The sequence below is a fragment of the Acipenser ruthenus genome, chromosome 7 (genome assembly GCF_902713425.1).
Source record: "Acipenser ruthenus chromosome 7, fAciRut3.2 maternal haplotype, whole genome shotgun sequence".
Lineage (NCBI taxonomy): Eukaryota > Metazoa > Chordata > Actinopteri > Acipenseriformes > Acipenseridae > Acipenser > Acipenser ruthenus.
In genome coordinates, this window is record NC_081195.1 from 52,909,376 (window position 1) to 52,928,199 (window position 18,824).

Here is an 18,824-nt window from a genome sequence, read left to right on the forward strand (position 1 = left end):
CATGGGACTACAATCCCACAATGCTAAAGGGGTGGAGGTCCATGGCGGAGAGCAATGACTGAGGAGTTTGATGAAGAGGTGGTCTTTGAGGTTGGTGCAATGTTTCCAGATGTGTTATGCAAATAGCTGTAACAGATCGCTATTGTAATAAACAACAGAAACATCAGGTTTTGCGTCATATATTATGTTTGATTGCAAAATGTTTGAAACAGCGTAACGCAGTGCTGTTTGAATGAATGTATTCGTGTAATGTCAGACTACTAGGCTACTTCTGTTGTTAACGAGCTAGGTTAAATATTACATTTTAAAAACGCAGATTAGAAATATGATTTAAATAATGGTGTGTTGTGTTTTATTATTATAATTTTTTTTAAAGAATCAGAAGACGCCAAATGTTCTTTCCGTGTTGTCAGAGATCCATAAGAATTCGCTTGCATGTGTTTACACAAATAAATGTTTTATCTCGTCTATTTAGGTTAATTGCTTTTTAATGTGTAACCCAACACACAAGCACCAGGTATAAGCATTCGTTCTGCATTTTAAATTAGCACTGTGAATTGGGCAGAGACTGGAAAAGTAGGTCAGTGTATGACTGAATGTATGTATGAAATTATGTTGTATATTATTATAGTGTAGACTGCTCTTTTATTATGCTAGGTTAGTCATAACAACATATTGCTGCTGTTTGGGTGACATGTTGAGAAATGTATGTCGCGATTCACTTCAGTTGAAAACAATCACTTTGCCATCAGAGGTCTTTTTTTTTTTATAAAACTACTGTGCCTGTAACGAAAATAAATAGAATGCAATGCTGGATTTAAAAAACAAAAACAAAACAAACAAAAAAGATATATGACTAGTCAGACTTTTTGATTATTAGATAGTATAATACTGTTTTAATATTGTAGTTTAAGTTGTACATAGTTCAAATCAGGGGATCAGAAGTCATCATTCTAAATGCATACCAGAATCAATATCCAGTGCAAGCTGTGCTGACAGTCCCCAGGCAATACCAGACTTGGAACACAGATACAGTAGCAATATTCACAAATTCAAACACCCAAATTAAAATGTGTAACATGTACATAGCAACCAAATGCTGAAAAATGCTCTGTATATGTAGCTGGATTGTTTCATTTAAATATATATATATATATATATATATATATATATTCACTTAGATGCATCTTATCCAAAGGGGTTTTGTGTTGGCTGCTTCCTGGTTGTAAAATAATCCATTAATTTTACAATCTCTGAGTGATAAGTTTGTACAATGAATACTTTTAATCAGTCATGTTTATTACAGTATAAAAATCTTTGAATCATTTTCAGACATTTTCTTTCTTCTGATAAAGTGCAAAAGTAGATTTCATACTTCAAATATCGGTGCTCTTTTTGCTCCTACTCAACAGTTCCTGGTCGTATCATTTTGAGAAATGTGTAATTACGTGTATTGAATATTTGTTTTTATACACTCGAATATACTTGCTTATATACTTAGAATCAAAGAGACCATGTGTATAGATATAAGTATGCCTTTCAGAAAGCTTAAAACATTTATTTTGTAATACCACCATACTGCATATCCTTTTCGGACCCCTGCTATACAATATCCAGTATCTAATGCATGTCATAGGACCCTGCTAGAATTTTTTTTTTTTTAAATAAAACTTGCTTAGTTTAGTCAATGTGTAACTCCATTGATCAGTAGCATGTGCTCCTTAGTTGGATGTGCAGCAGAGTTTCTCTTTCCACTGGCAATATATAAATCATGCCATGCTGTTGCAATATAATCCATTTTGTGCTAACTTTATTGATTCTTTATTTTAAATCTAGGATACAGTTCTGATAGCAGTAAAGTGAGGCTTTCACCTTTTTTGATTTAAGCTTTTGTGCTTTACTCCTCAGTTGATACAGTGGGTCAAGAGGCCAGGAATAAGATGAGTTTATGTTAAGAGCTTTATTTGCCTGCAGTGGCAGGAGCTTGCTTTCTGCCAGTGCTTTGGCACCGGGACAACAGAAATAAAATGTTTTGATATGATATTCATGTATATTTACACATTTGTCACTTGGTTCATAAAAAATATAAAAAACAATTTCAGTAATTTGTGGATCTAACTTTGGATTTCTCCCCGTCACCAGAATTCTCCGCTGTTCCAATACTTGCAGGATTTAGGACACACGGATTTCGAGACATGTGCAGCTGTGTTCCAGGAGGCAGAACATTGCACAGGAGAGGAGGGGCTCCACCAACAGGATATCCACACCACACCAAGAGTGAGTGCTGCTCATGAACCCCTGCTCTGCTCCTCTGGGTCCCCCTGCTGCTGCCTTTATTTTCTTTCAGCTTTCCTCCTTTGCATAATACATTGCCATACAATTGCGTTTAACTAAACCGTTTTTTTTTTTAGTAGCGGCCATGGTTTTTAAAACTGCAACTGCATAAAACTGACAGTAGATGAAAAACAGTTTTCTGACCTGCTTGACCACACCTTGAATTGTCTAAAACTGGGTGTGCCCAAAACCAAGACACCACAAACTCCCTGTGCTCTACATAGTTTTGCAGTGCCCCTTCTACCATGTGGAATAGGGGGAGGCCACTTTTGGCATTAAGCCATACCAGCTTGAGCCTGGGGCACTTGGTGTCTCTTGACATGCCAGGCTTGACCGAATGAAGGGCATTAGGAGTGCTTTGTCAGAGATTGGTTTGCATGAGCTTGTTCATAGATCAGCTCTGGTTTTGTTGCATTGGTCATTTATCCAGGGAAATGTTATTTATTTTTAGGTTAGAGATTTAGTATTACTTCTGTGGTGGCTTTCCTGAACCTGAATATGTACTTCGGGGATAGATCTGAAATGGGCAGATTGTATAAGACTCTGGAATTACTAGTAAAACCCACCAACGAGAAACAAGCATGGCATCTAGCACAAGGAAACCGGTATTTAACAGTAATGACTCAATTAAATGATATTACTTCATGTATTTAAATAAATTATAATAATTTAGTTGGCTGGTATTCAAGATAATCTAGGAATAAAATGTAAACTGGCGAATCTTAATACTGCCACTGAACTAATTTGCATCATGGTTATGAAAATGAAACCTCTAATAGTGCATGTATGTCTCTTTTAGTGCAAAACAACGGAGACAGTCTTTTGTATCGATTTAAAGGAAGGCAGTATCTAAATGTGCACCCTTGTGATCAATTGCATAGCCCTACTGGCTTTTGGTTCATTTTCATTCCATTTTTAAATTTTTTTTTGTCTTGCTTGTTTGTGGTCAGATTGTTTGGTAATGAGTCCAGTCTTATGACCTTGGAGGATGATGACTGAGAGTTCTGCGTTCTGTTCTGTAAACGAGCTGCAACATTTTCAGCAGTCACCTCTGGAAATATAATTTGCTTTTTGGAAAATCTGTCATAATGATTTCCTCTTACTGCATTTATTGTATCACATTGCCTGTCAGAAGCCTTGAATCTCTTAAGTGAGAAGGGAACTTTTTCTACAAGCAGTGATGGCCAGAGCTGCATATTTAAGCAAGACTGTCCAATGCAGGCATATACTGTGGGATAATGTATGCTGTACTGGGAACCATTGGCTGAGATCAGGTGAGGGTTATATTGGAACGTTTGGACACTTATTAGGGAAGGATTTTATGTTGCCAAATTTGTATTTATGGCATTTTTTCATTTGGTGGTAACTTAATACAAAATGCTATTTGATTACATAGCTACAGAATATATTATACTGCTGTAAAGTCTGACCTGCACATGTTGTTAGTATAACTGACCCAGGATTGCCCTGTTTTATTCAGATTAAAAGGTTACATGCAGAATACATTAATGCAAGATTGGCTCAATCACCATTGTATTCATACACATGCTAATACCGGAGCTTGGCACACTAAATTGTATACCCCCTTTTTCAGGATGTGAGTAAGTCCTTTTCTGACAAGGCTGGGATCCAAACTAAAGCTGTGGCGACTTGCCAGAGCGCAGTAGTGCACAGATGGAGAGGCATGGGCTAGTCTTTTAAGTGACTGCCCTCCAGGGAAGGGGATACAGAAGTAAAGTGATCACAGGGAGAAGCTTGGCCGGCGATTAGGCATTTCGAAATGGATTTCATAGGGCTAAGTGGGTAGTCCAGCTCCTCTTCATTTAGATCTCTGCAGGATTTGCACGAACCCGATTTGTTTCTAATCGCATGCCTTCAGGACCTTCAGGACAAAGTGGTGAACTAGCAGGAGTTTCTTTCTTGACATGTAGGATTTTAATGTACATTTGGCACAGCTTATCCCTGAGGTCTTTCTTTTAAGCTGAATCAGTTCTAGACAGGGGGTGGTGGGGTTAGGGGAAGCTTTCATCGCCTGTATGTTGTTTTACAAGATCTAATTAGGAAGCCTAACTAATACGGCTAATTGATTGAAAAATCAAGAAGTTACAGCATAAACTAGCTTTGTAGTGGAAAATCCTGTGTGTCACTCACAGCTAAATTCATAAATAAATACATCAATAAATTCCATACATAAAAAACTTCCAAATAAGTTGGAGTGTACAAAATAATTAGCCTAATTATGGGAACACTCACCTCCCAATAACAATGTGCCAGAAATGGGGGGAGTATTTGAATTAAAGTGTTATTATTTTCAATCTTCACGCATTTTAAGCCAGGGAGAAAAGTGAGTGTGAGCTGCATCAAACACAATAATTGGGAGAGGACTGAACATGGTAAGCTAATGTAATTTAGACAGATGAGTTTAGCATGCTAACAAATACATCTTTAAAGACCAGGACCAGATATAGGATTTAAAATAGGGTGCGTTCCTAAATGTGGAAGTTGTCTCCCCTGATAGGAAAAGGCAAGGGCTGCGTTTGCCTTCACAGCATTGGCTGCATGGTCAGATTTGTTTTTCTTCTTTTTAATTTTTTTTGTCTTTACTGGGATGACTTGGGTTTATATTATTTTTACTAGCAAACAGATACATTATATCACATCTCAGTCTAAATGAGTCAGCCAAAATAATGCAATTGAAAAGATAAGCATGCTGTAACAAAGCTGGTCACGAGAAAGAAAGGGAGGCAATGCCAGTTTAATGTTTTCTGCAGCTGTCTCCTGGGGCACTTAACTAAAGAAAACTTACATTCTTCAAAACAAACAATAGACTGAGGTTCTTTGAAACAAGTCAAAGTTAGAGTAGATTGATAATTCAAGGACAGCTGGAGTTGGTTTTTGATGTGGTGTGCATGAGGTCTCCTGCAATGGATACCTGTGGTGGGCAAGCATCCAGTGTGACATAGATTCAGTTCAGCACTTCTGTGCTCTGCAGGCCAGTCCTCTAATGATACAGCTATATGTTTGTATTGTATTGTGGCTTTGTATCGATGTTTTTAAATCAATGGGCCCTATCCAAAAGGTTTACAATGTTTTGTATCCTGTTTTTCAGCAAGGGCTTTTCTTGAAACTGGCTGATGCCATTCTGAAGTTGAACCCCTTCCAGCAAGGCAAAGCATCAGACAGCCCAGAGATGCAGTTGGTGAGTGTTATTTCTTAATAAGCTGTAACTAAGCCAGTACACACCCAGGTTCTCTCTAGACTGCCATGTCAGGAAATGTTGGTGTTTTAGCACAGCCCCAAACCAGCTGTTGCTTATCAGACTCGTGGTGATTAAGTGCACCTTCCATTAGCCACACCTGGTACAGTGTTGTTACAAAACCTCAAGTGGAGCACTCTACTTCCCACTCTATTTTTTATTTATTTTTTTTAACTAGGATGTGGGATTTCGGCAGTATTCGCTGCATACCATCCTGGAACAGGAAGTGCTGCTACAGGAGGATGTGGAGCTGATTGAGCTTCTCGACCCCAGTATCCTGTCCACAGGACACTCTGAGCAAGCGGAAAATGGCGACACTTTAGGCCTGCGCTTCATAGCAACTCTAAATTTTTGGTAGTGCCTTGAAAATGCTTCTTCTGTCATATCGCACAGATGTGCTACTATGCTATAGTCAGGACACTAATTTCCAGGTTAATCTGAAAGTAAATTAAGCACTGAACGGTTTTAAAGAACAGGGTGGTAGACAGACTTCTTGAGACAAGTATGTTGATTGATGTGCACAATGGATTTTCTGTTGTGTGTGTGTGTTTTTTTTTGTTTTTTTTTATATAAAGTTGGTTGCTCCTTTCTGTTGTTCTCAGTACCACATGACTTTTACTGGCCATTCTCCTCCTGTATTCTGGAATTCTACCATGTAAACGTGCCTGCATTATGAATACTCCTGCTTTTTTTTATCCATTTATAATGTATTTGTTGTATGTTTAGAGAGTCTCCCTCTTGCATTATGTTTGTGTCCAGCCTATTCAGCTTTGATACCCCATATTAAAACAAAACATTCTGATCTTGTGGTTATCTTTTTGCCCATACTGTGTAGAAGTCAAATATTGTTGTCAAAGTCACCAGCCTGGGTGACATGATCAAATTCATTAAAATAATATAAATTCTAATCTAAACTGGGAGCAGGTACAAGCAATGAAAAACTGATCATAATCCTAAGTATGTAATGTAAGGCATTTTGTCTCCTCAGGGACCTCCCTGTGCTGGCTGCCTTTATCGGGGTCCTGATCGCCCTGCACCTGTTCTGTGATGATTTGTCATGGGTGGCCCTGGGGCCCGGCCTCCTCGCTTTCACCTCCTACGTGTTTCTCAGGGGATTGAGCCTCTGGAAGACCGCCAGGCTGCGGATGACTATGAGAAAGTGCAGCATCCAGCTGGAGGAGCTGACAGCCAACAGTCGGGCCTTCACCAGCCTGGTGAGGAAAGCACTGCGCCTCGTTCAGGAAACAGAAGTCATCTCCAGGGGTTTCACCCTGTAAGTCTCTCTTCACTTCTTTTTTAATACCATATTTCAATGTACAAACTAATACACACACACAAACATACCTCCCTCTTAAGACATGAAAGCTGTTTAGGTTACTTGGTAGAAGCTGTCAACAAACTGGTTAAAGTTTTTATCTCTCACCCTCGTAAAGTAGAACTGTGGAATTCCTTGTATTTTCTGTGAAGTTTGTCATTCTATCACTTATCAGGTCTGCATTGTGTAGAAAAGAAACCGCAGCAATTGCTGGTTTACAGAAACTCCAGTCCTGATAAGATTACATTGTGGGAATGGAAGATAATTCTGATGATCTGCATGCAGTCATCTTTTCCAGTGCTGGAGTTCCATATTTTGTTTAAAGGTTTTAGTCTAATGGTGAAATGTCTCTGGCTACACAAATTTGACATGCAGTCTTTACATAACTGTTTTATTATGTAGGATAAAGAAGCTACTCTATTTTTATTTTATTTATTTTTTTAATTTTACAACAAATAAGCCATTGGCTCCACTTGGTTAAATATCCATGTGGTGTTGAATTTGCATTTATTCTAATTATTCTAAATAGTTTATTTACATCAAACAATATGTAATACTCAAAATTCATAAAGACCTTATAATTCTTAAATTCATAGTGACTGGAAAATGGACTTCTTGTACTATGAGGCACTGTCTGAATTGTCATCTCCCACAATGTAACTTTTTTTTGTATTTAGAAAGTTGACAACCAGTTTGCTCACTCTGATATACAGGAGTACAGACTGAAGTGCATACCAGACCCCTGTCCATTAGATTCTGCTAACTTGGTAAAGCAAAGCCATTACGCCAGCCCCTTCAGCCATTACGTGTTGTGTGTAGTTTGAGATGTTCTGGGACATCTGTACAGTTGTATCACATTTCACTTTTCAAGTTTGCTTGACAGGGTCAGTGCTGCTTGTCCATTTAATAAAGCGGGGCGACACCGTAGCCAGCAGCTGATCGGCCTTCGGAAAGCAGTGTACAAAGCCCTGAGAGCCGCCTTCCGAGACTCTCGGCTGGCCACCTGCCACATGCTGAAGTCATATCCTTTTCATCTGAGACCGCAAAGCGGCTGCTGGGTAAATGGACAGCAGAACAACACCGATCAGGAAGCTGCTTCTCATTAATCTGTCCACTCTGCGCTGTTTATTGTAAGACGAGTTGAATTTTACTACTGGGGGTGAGGTCTGTTGACCTGGAAAAGACAATACTTATGTTTGCCTCAGAGGTGGGTTCAGTAGACCTAGAGTTTAATTGAAGACTGTTTCTAATGTTACGGTAAAAGTCAGAATATTGTCAACTATTAAGATTTACTGGTAAATGTCCAAAATAAACATGATGGTGCTTTACTTAAGGCATTTACCGGTAAATCTCAAGCATAACCAAGTGCCTTTGACTGTAATGACTGAATATCTCACTTTTGTGCATTGTTTGTAAGGCTTCAGGAGTCCTGTGTAACTCCGTGCCACCAAATACTGTAATAATTAAGTAAATATATCTATAAACTGCCTGTCTTTGTGGCGTTTTGTGTCATAGTCATAGTAATCAAAGTATGATTTAATTTGCATTGAACAGAATGTTATTTTTCATTAAACTACGTATTTGGAGTACAATAGCCTTCAACACCATTGTGAATTGTTTTATATGCAAATTTACAGAATTTTGGTTGTTCAGCATAAGTAGATTCCAATATTGTACCACGTTGAACTAGTTTAAATTGCTCAATTGTGCATTACTGTAAGCTCATTAATGATTATTTTATTAATGGAAAAGGTGTATGCATAAATAAATATATTCTTCAACATTAAGGTTTTTTGTTAATTGATAATTTGTATACAGGACTAAATAAATTATTTGATGATATAGTATACCTGCATTTACCAGTAAGCTTTGGTAAATCATAAGATTAACCGGTAAGTCTAAAAAACTATTTCTTCATAATTTCAGACATTTACCACCTTATTTGGTAACATATATACTAACAATACATAAATGTTGACTTTTACCAAAGCATATATACTAACAATAACAATGTTATTCTACATGTTACAGAATAGACTACAGAGTTGTTTCTTTTTGGCCTAGGGGTATTAAAAATCTATGGCTATAAGTCTTGCTTTTATACACATGCTTGCACACTTTTCTTAAACAATTTTTGTAAATGGGGAAAGAGACCCACGTTTTCTGATCTTAGTTTCTTTAACCCCTTCGTGAACGTACCCCCTGAACTCAGAGATAGACAACGTGACAAACTATGTATCAGCAGTGCCCCTGAAGGAGTTGGGTTTAGGTTTGAGTGAGGAACAGCTGTCGGACGAGCAGGCCCAGGAGCTCACCGACGATTACAGTCTCCCTGCGCTCAAGGTAACGGGGCCTTTTTTTTTCCACTCAACCCAGAAAGAAAAGTTACAAAGGCTAATATGGTAGAACAGTATTTATACCAGTTTTCTCAACAGGAGACCTATAATATATTATTTGGAGAGTTTGGTGACTTTCTATAGCTGTCATCCACTTAGACAACACAAGTCGATTTTTTATTTTGCAAAAATTAAGGAAGCTGTAAACAAGACGGTGCATGCTGCTTCTTAAACTTCTCGGCAGAGTTTAATGTCCTCGAGGCAAATTCCTCCGTGCTTGCCTTTAACAGCAAATGTCATATATTTTATTAATACCCTTAGTTTTGTTTTTGCTTTGTGCTTTTAACAGGTACTTTTTCAGCTGTGGGTGGGGCAAAGTTCTGAGTTCTTCCGGAGGCTGGCTTTGCTCCTGTCCCCAGTGCACATGCCCACAGACTCGGGTCTGAGCCCTGAGCATCTGATGCATCAAGTAGTGACGGAGGTGACGGGGCCGCTGCACCGCACGCTGACCACATGCCTAGAGGAACTGCGGCGCAGCTATGAGTTCCACCGCTACTTCGAGACACAACACCAGCCGCAGGGAGGGGGAGATCGCTCCAACAGGGCCAGGCAGAAGTGCAGGGAGCTCAACAGCCTGTACACTGCCGTGCGCAGCCTCCAGCTCCATCTCAAAGCCCTGCTCAATGAGTACGTGCTGTCGGCTATTGCGCCTCCTCATCTTGTGGTTGCAATTTGCTACATGTTTACCTTGGTGATAATAATGGGCTTTAGTCCCACAGTTGCATGATTTTGTGATCACACATTACTTTTGGAGTATGACGTATAGCAGCTGTATTTCTTGGCTCTTTTTTAGGTCATTTTTTTTTCCTTTGTTTGTTTTAGTGTCATCTACAATCTGCACTTTCCATCTTCATTTAAGTCAGGCCTATTTAGGACACCACTTGTGATTTCAATAATTTGGAAGCTTGTGTAGCCTTATTACCCATGCTACACAGGTATTTTATTTGGGACCATTTATTATTACTTTTCCACATCATTTTAATTGTTTGGATGTGTGTTTATTGGCATATCAGTAGGAATTGTGTGTTTTGCTACTGTTATTTTCCTTTCTTATTGCAGAGTGATCATTCTGGAGGATGACCTAGAGAAGCTGATGGTTTCCGGGGAGCCTCCAGAGATGACTTGCACAGTGTACCGGGAGCTGGGGCAAAAACTGAAGCTGATCCAGCCACACATGCAGGCCAGTTCAAGCTGCTGGGAGGAGGCGGTGTCCCAGGTTGACAAAATGATACGCAGAGCCACAGACTGCAAAGGTAACATTTGTTTATAGTATAAATATTAAGCATGACACGGAGCTGGTGCCCATTCGTTAACCTTGTGCAGGGATAAGACCTAAAAAGTAATTCACAAAGACAGTAATATCTAAAGAGATCCTCTGAGTTGAGAAGATTGACTTGATTTCTTGAAGTTATGTTGAGGTGTATTGAAAGTTGTAGCTTGAAATGTGGACATTTTTCACCTAGTGCTTCTGCATTGGTAGTAAATGGATGACATTTAGGGTACCACTAGCTTAATATAATGTTTTGTATGTATTTGAAGAGTGACTAGTTTTGAAAAAGTTTTTAATGTCTGCTCATTTATGGAAGATTACTCAAGTGAGTTATGTCTCACTCTGTAGCTCTTTTGTAGTAATTGTCCTATGAAAGGTTTAGTTAGTTTAATTGGAAATAACTGTGACTCATTTCCTTACAACTAACACTGCTGCATTCCTCCTTATCACCTTCTGGGAGATTAGGCAACAGATGGGAGATCTATTCATATGGTAAACAGGCCAGTTTTTAGTTGCCTCCCTAAATATAAGTCATTATCCCAACTGTATTGGCATTTTCTAGTGAAGTGAGGTTTGAAGTGTTACTTGCTATTAATTTGACCGGCCGATGCATGATTTATTGCTTTTGTTCCTGTACACAATGTTGGCCTTCATTGACTTTTGCTGATATGTTGTCTGCTTTGTGTCCAGTAACCCATTCATTTTGATCCTCAGGCTATGCTACGTCAATGGTTATCTAACCACAACAGTTCGTCCATCAATTACAATGGGCTATAATGAAGGTTATATATATATATATATATATATATATATATATATATATATATATATGTAGTAGTAGTAGTATAAAACCTTTTAGTAACATAATATGCCCATGCTGTCCTCTTATAAGATTTTAGTAATCGCAGTACTCCTCTAAATTTACAAAACCTTAACCGTCTGCTGTTCTGTTTAATGTGCCTTACTCAACTGTTTTTCTTTCTAAACTCAGGCTAATCCTGCACTGGAAGATAGACATTGGAAGGCTATGTAACTTCACACTTGTCCCCTATACCCTGTACCCTCAGTTAAGTGTATTATTAAAATGATCAGGAGCCAGGAGTTTGAGCAGTAATTGTTCCTCCCCTATAGCTGCATGAACAACTCCTAATAGTAAACCTACAGACTCAAGTAAGACTTAATGCTGTGATCCTGTAAGTGTGATCAGTTCAGAGCAGTTTTAAGAGGTACCTGATTGCTGAAATTCCTGGCACCTGATGATGTCAATAATATACATTCATTGAGGACTGGGTGCAGGGACTCGTGTGAGATACTAATCATGCTGTGTTTTCTGAACAATATATTTCTGTGTTTTTATTCTGTACAATACATGGTATTCTGATCAATAAATCACTGCTGCTACAGTGAACTAATGTTTGCTGCCCCTTAATATTCCCTGCAGGAAAGCCTGAAACTCCAGATGAGAGCTTCACTCCTGTCCTGACTCCCACGTCGCGTCCTGTCACACTGATCGAGGACAGAGATCCCGTCCCGGAGGAGCAGGTACTAAGTGTGTTACACGAGCTGTGTGGGACAGCAGGAACAGGAGGGACTACTATATAAGTAGGCTTGTTACTTTTCAATATTAAACGGTAAAGCTCATTAAACGTCGAATTCACAAAAAATATTTGAGTTTGACTGAAATAAATGTCTATGCGATAAATGTCGGTAAAACCACTCGCTATTTTTTTTATTTTCTTACCAAAACTAATAATTTAGAAATCATCTCTAGTTTGTGTAGTTTTTATACTTGCTGTCTGTCCCATCACCGTTCCACTCTGAATGACTACGGTTTATTTGAGACAATTTTTAAATGTATAGCTCAGCTATGACCAAACGTTATTTCAATTAGAATGTTGGTAACCATGGTTTTGTTGCATGTTGAATATCATAAAGGGGTTTCGCTCAATGTGACATTTTCCAATGGCATAAAAAGTCTGTTTGTTTTTTTTAAAGCATAAAGGTCGATTTCACCCATTCTCTGCTTGAATTAAAAAATAAAGATTGAAAAAAAATGTTAAATTCTTTCAAAAATAAACATTGATATTAATCGTCGATTTGGCAAAAAAATAAAAATCAAATAGTAGCAAGCCTATATATAAGTAGTCTTATTACCATCTAAAAAACACTGTGTTTCATCATCACATATTTTGTTTAATTAGAACTATTGACAAAAACAGAAATTCTATGAAAATGTGTTTGAGGTGTCATGATTTTGAGGCAGATTTACTAAGCTTTTGCTGCAATACTTTTCTAAAGTGGAATAAACAAATTGCTAATGTTTCAGAACTTGAACAAATTAGGTGTACATAGAAGCTCTTACAATACATACTGGGTTGTTTTGTCTAGTTCTGAAAGATAAGCAGTTTTTTATATGGAAAGAGAAATTTTCTGCTGAGAAAAAAAAAATCATAAATCTGGCTCTTTGTTTTATAAAGTCAGAGCATGTTGTTGTTGAACTGGAAGCAGTAGATGACAGTGCAGAAGAGGGGGCAGGTCTGCTCCTGTAGACCAAACAGGAATTGCTTAACGAGGGGACTCTAGACGGAATCACTGCAGGTTCTTTTTTTTTTGTTTGTTTGTTTACTGAAAAGCACATTTGCCTCGTCAGGAGCTGGAAGCCTATGTGGATGACTCCGAGTCGGATGGAGAGGGCAGGGGGGTGGGGTTTGACTACCTGTCTCCGGAGGAGCGAGCGCGGCAGAAGAAGGAAGGCGAGGAATCCAAGAGGGTCTTACTGGAGCTCAAATCAGTGCTGGGGCTCCGAGCCTCCGAGATGGAGAGGCAGAAGTGGAAGCAGCTGCTGTTCAGCGATCAAGGTCAGGGTGATGCATGAGTGTGTGTTAATTACATGACTGTAATTTAGAGTGTAGGTAACATTGAACATTTTGTAACTTTCGTAAGGACTGAATAAGGCACATACATTAGGTCTGACAGTTTTCCCTACTCATAGAATATCCCTACTCATAGAATACTAAGCATAAAAAGTCATTTGTCATACTGGAATGCAGATATCAGTTTGTAGTCTGTGTTGAATGCTTTATAGTCCTGTCTATTAAACTTTTAATGTGTTTTACATATTTATTCATATACATTTAATTTCTATTGCTTTGCAGCTATTTTGAATCCTATAGTGCCTGCAGAGACTTTAGAGCCTGTTGGTACCTCTGATTCACCCCTGGACACACCCTCCCCTCCACAAGAGTACAGTCGGTATAATCATGCCCCTAAAGAAGAGGGTGATTGTAGGAGTGAGTTCACTGGCAGTGCTGCAGACTGTCAGACAGAGTATTGCTGTGCTCTGCCAGAGGGGGCGCAGAGTGAGGAGGACACTACAGACAGGGAGACATTGAACTCCCACAGGGCTGAGGGAATGCTGCACTATCAGTATGACGGGACGGAAGCAGATGCTGAGAATGATGAAGCTGCTGCTGAAACCATGCCCTCCCAGGACGTTTTGGAGAAGGTTTTGCCAGCCACTGTGCAGGAGACGCTGAGTGGACTGAATGGGTCTGCAGCCATCAGTTTCAGCTCTGCTTTAGCTGCTCAGGCAGCGGCCAGATCGTATGCCTTCTCCAGCATGCAGGAGCAGACCTTCGAAGAGGATGAGGGTGAAGGCGAGGGGGAGGATGGAGGAAAACTGAGTGGTGACTCTGAGGAATAGAAAAAATGGAGCTGCTTTACTGGCACGCATTATTGGAAACTGTACAAAAGGATATTCATTTTAATATTTTCTGTTATTTATAGAAATCCTGTAAAGATATGTCCGTTTGTAATTTTAAAACACAACTTTTTATTTTAACGGCAGAAAAGTATTGTCTTTTATGGATGAACAGAATATGTAACCAGAATGCTTTAATATTCCTGTACCTCATTTCCACTGTCCACAATACTGTTCTGGAAATCATTCTTGATTAGAACCCCCTTTTGTAACTGTCCTTTTTCCCCTCTGCATGGGGGGGGGGGGGGGGCAGCATTGGCTGTGCGGTTCAAAAAATGAATACCTCATAATGGGTCAGTATGGCTGTGTTTTCCCACAAATACTGTCTATACATTTTTTTTTTTTGGTAGTATGTCTGAGATGGTAACAAACCACTGTGAGCTGTTTAAGAACGGTGCTTAACAAGAACTCATTAGAGCATGCTTCTGTCTGAGCAGGGCAACATTGGACAATGGAAATGTAGTATCAAAGCACTGTGCATGGAGTAGATCAACCCTCTAACCTACCGTCCAGCAAATGGGGCAAGGTGCTGAAACTCGCAATGGAGTTTCTGAATGATAAAGAATGCTTTCCTTGGTTTTAATTACCATCTCAGTATTTTGATAGTGGGTGACAAGATTGGACAGAAAACTGAAGCAGAGACATACCATGCTGCTTTAAACAATGAAACACACTTAATCAGTGGTGGGGATTAATCTGCAGTGTCTGACCAGAGAAACAGCTGCTTAGGCCTTGCCTCTGTCACTACATAGTAGTGACATTTTGAGTAGAGATGCGAAGAGTATGCCAGGTAATGTTGAAAATACAGGTTGTGGTCTTGGGTATGGTACCCGTACATTTGAATGTATTTGTAAAACCTAAACCGGGACATGTGCTCTGAAGAAGGACTTGCACTTGGTCTTTAGAGCAGGTACGAAAATACTTCTGTTTCTTTAACAACATGATTGTTTGGTGATTTATTTCATTAAAATGTGTTGTGGTTTTTGGACACTCATCTGCTACATAACTCTGTAGCCTTCTGTAAACCAAATGCAGTGATACTGCATTCACAATTTCCGTGCCAACATCTATTGAATGGTCCACAATTGCATGCAGTTTTGTTGCATTTGTTATATACAAATGATGAGATGGAAGGATTGTATTCTAACAAAACATTCTATGCTAAAGGGCACCCTTGATTGTGTTTTAGCAGTATGTACTTACTACGACTGTGTGCAGCTGAGCAGTCATTTGCTCATCAACACATCTCACAAAGGGCAAAGGGGTTTCATTGATGTAACACAAAATAGGCTATTTATTGCACATCACACTGTTTAATCACAACACAAGGATGAAAGGGTTTTGCTGTCATAGTACTGGTAAAATAATATGTTGACAGCTGGTTTCACAAGCCTTGATTATCACTCATCTTGGACTACCTTACCTAAAATAACATTATGTAGTCCAAGATTAGTTCTAATCGAGGTCTGTGAAGCCAGCCCTTAAAGTAATATTTGTAATGTAAACCAAAAACATGGTACAATGCCCTGTATCAAAACCAACAATATATAGGATCTCTAAAAAAATATTGTTATATTGTTTGATTTTTTTCAGTCTACAGCTTAGATAAAACAGCACACATGTTACAAATAGTTTTACCTTTTACAAAAATAAAAAACATCATTTTCTTCACTCCAAATACATTACAACTTTTAGCAAGACTGTATAATTCCACAATTTGTGAAAAACAAGTAAGAATTTTACATATTATTAGATTTGTATGATGAAATTGACCTTTTATTAAAATGTTTTTGTGTGTAAATCTCCTGTGTAATCTAAAAGCCCTCCTTTATGTTGTTGCTTTGTTTTTCTTTGTATGAAGGATGTTGACGAGGCACATGTACTGTGTGGATTGCACTCGTTCACCACAAACCATTGACTCTTCTGTTATCCAGTATTTTAAATAAATATTGCAGTATTCCTGTACAAAGTATTGATTCATGAGTGATTTGTCTTTGTTTCCACACTCACAAGTCCTCTAAACACTACAGCTAATTATATATATATTTATATTTAGATATATTTAGATATTTTATTTAACCAAAATGTAATCATGTAATCAAAGAAACTACAAAATGATATTGCAAAAGTCTACTGGAAGCCATCACAGTAGTACAGTATTTGACTTTGTGAAGTAAAATGTGTTACTTCTATAGGGTGATGCCAAAATTTTGGCCAGAGCAGTACACTTACAACACTAGTCCATTTCATTCCAAAAACATTCACATTTTGGGAATCCAGATTCTTTATCTGTAACTTGATTATTCTGCTTCTGCATTGCTGTTGAATGTTTTGAACACTGATTGAACTATAACATTAACTGCTGGTGTTCCAATGGATATATTTAAGTTTTATTTAGCAATTCTCATCAGATCCAGGTTTTTGAAATGGCCCTTCCAAGTGAAAGATGGTTGGTTCTTTTTCTTTCTGTCACAGAGCAGGTGGCTCCTTTTGGACATATTAAACGTCACAGATTCTTGAACCGACACTGCTCTGTAATGCAAAAAAGCAGCTAACATCAGCACCTGTTCATGTAAATCCAGACGCAATGCATACATTCGGTTTCTGAGAGTATATTAAGTGGGTGTATTGATCGCTGGTGTGCGAACATGCCAGAGCACTGTGCTTTAACTGGGCCTCCCGCATTCAATTTTCATGTAAGTAATAGAAGACAGTCTGACATCATATATAAGCTAAAACCAACTGTTTATGTTTATTATCATTTATTGTTAATATGACATGTTTCACTGATTTTTATCAATCCTTTGATTCAGTGTGTGGGGTATTGCTAGCAAAATAATAAATGATTTGTCTTCACGTACCAGATGGTACAGCTCTGTGTTAGCAAAGGGCTGAATTCTAAAATTCCATTTAATGTGTATAGATCCAAAGCCAGGGATAATACACATGATCAGGCTGTTAATTAGCCATCTCAGATAAACATGTCCAGTTCCAATGCATAACTGTGTTTCTCTTTTACTGAAGGACTCTGCTGGGATATCTTCATTTACTGTACCTTGTCCTACAGGGCACAAAACAAATAATTGCATGTCTGTACCTGTCAGCAACCTGGACTGTGCTCTTGTCTTTGTGAAGGGGAGCTTTTGATTGACATATGTCACGTTGTGAAGATGTGCTGCATTCTCCCTGTGCTCCTTGAGTCGTGTTACTTTCAGAAATCTCCCGATGAGGGCTGTAAAACAAAAAACAATAATAATAATGTTTACTATTTAATTGTGCAACGTCCAACAACTGGTCCCATGCAGCTCAGTTTGAAGTCCGCAACAGTTGTTGAATTGAAAAGACCACAGCAGCCCTTCTTTTATCACTTGCACAAGCCTTTGAAAGTGCTAGGAGCTGACATGGTGTGCCAGAAAAGGTCATAGGTTACACCCTTCAACATGCTGCATTTGATGACACACTAAGCCATTGTAGTACCACACTGTTGGCAGTGTAAAAGTTGGCCATCTGCTTTTTAATCATATGTACAGCTTCATAGCATTGATTCCTACTCCTAAATAAGTAAGTAAATACATAAATAAATAATACAAGTCATATGGAGAAATGCTAAAGAATACCTGAATCTGAAATCTGAGGGAAGACTGAGGCCCATGCGATAGTTGCCACGTGTTATAGAAATCTGCTTTTGTAGGTCTTTAATAGAGCTGCTGTACCCATTAAAAATATAGTCAGCAAAGAGCAGCTTTCCACAAATGTACATCTGTAAATAAAGGTGTGGAAAGCTATTAGTGAACTGCAAGAACTGGATTTCTACCCCAGCAGATACCTGGGGAAACAAAACAGAAAAGTTTATTTTATCCCCTCTCTTGTCTGTCCACTGGATACATTTTCTTTAGGTTTCTTTAAAATTAATGAATACTGTGTCCTGTTGCTATGTAGCAACTTTATATCTAACCCCCGTTTGGGATTACTTGGTCAATATCATCAAAACATGAAGAGGTTTTCAAAATAAATAACTGGAAAAAAAAACTTTATCCTATACAATGTCTTGAGGCATATCTGAATTCCATTTCCAGCCACTTCAAACACATAAATGCAAATGTGGACGTTGTGGGGCACAACTGTATTAGTAACATCTGGACCATTTCCTGGAATTTATTCAGCGGGGGAGTCTGTGTTGGCTGGTGTTGGTCAGAACATTTTTCAGTGCCTTACAAAAAAACATATACTGAAAATTGTGATAATGATAATGTTTTGGGATTTCAATGGGTCTGCTGCTGATGTCTTCCCGGGTGATGCATTATGGGTGGCTACTGTTTGTTACCAGTGTGTGAATTGATTGATTTCAGAGGCACAGACTAATCAGATATAGTTTTCTGGGTATAATGGACATTGGCTCACACTAAACCACTGGTACGGAAAACAGCATCACTTTCAAAAACCATGTAAAATAAAAATAAAAAAGAAACCAGTGTTTCAATGTTTCAAAGATC

General features: G+C 38.5%; 2 protein-coding genes across 5 annotated transcripts in view; one reads left to right on the forward strand and one right to left on the reverse strand.

Annotated features, from left to right (window-relative positions):
• LOC117416276 (vezatin-like) lies at nucleotides 1-16,286 on the forward strand. Its single transcript, XM_034027397.3, has 12 exons — nucleotides 1-90; nucleotides 2,143-2,277; nucleotides 5,444-5,533; nucleotides 5,769-5,944; nucleotides 6,579-6,863; nucleotides 7,789-7,926; nucleotides 9,101-9,248; nucleotides 9,591-9,928; nucleotides 10,361-10,554; nucleotides 12,013-12,113; nucleotides 13,222-13,429; nucleotides 13,727-16,286. Exons 1-12 carry the CDS (start codon nucleotides 55-57, stop codon nucleotides 14,272-14,274), a joined length of 2,397 nt encoding a protein of 798 aa, XP_033883288.2. The 5' UTR covers nucleotides 1-54; the 3' UTR covers nucleotides 14,275-16,286.
• LOC117415242 (uncharacterized protein C3orf20-like) overlaps nucleotides 16,004-18,824 on the reverse strand; it is a 21,941-nt gene continuing 19,120 nt past the window's right edge. For 3 of the 4 annotated variants that reach the window (XM_059027273.1, XM_059027271.1, XM_059027272.1), the window contains 3 exons: nucleotides 17,949-18,091; nucleotides 17,429-17,563; nucleotides 16,004-16,863 (listed from right to left, as the gene is read on the reverse strand). In XM_059027273.1, the coding sequence (XP_058883256.1) occupies nucleotides 16,722-16,863; nucleotides 17,429-17,563; nucleotides 17,949-18,091 (420 nt within the window). In that variant the 3' untranslated portion in view covers nucleotides 16,004-16,721. The remainder of the gene's footprint in view (nucleotides 16,864-17,428; nucleotides 17,564-17,948; nucleotides 18,092-18,824) is intronic. The other variant, XR_009329182.1, reaches the window with a different exon arrangement.

Excerpts from the sequence above, each read along its gene's own strand:
- LOC117416276 (XM_034027397.3), top strand. The coding sequence starts at position 55 with ATGACTGAGGAGTTTGATGAAGAGGTGGTCTTTGAG. Across the intron at positions 5,534-5,768 it reads ACAGCCCAGAGATGCAGTTG|GATGTGGGATTTCGGCAGTA; the intron begins GTGAGTGTTATT and ends TTTTTTAACTAG. Across the intron at positions 13,430-13,726 it reads GCTGCTGTTCAGCGATCAAG|CTATTTTGAATCCTATAGTG; the intron begins GTCAGGGTGATG and ends ATTGCTTTGCAG.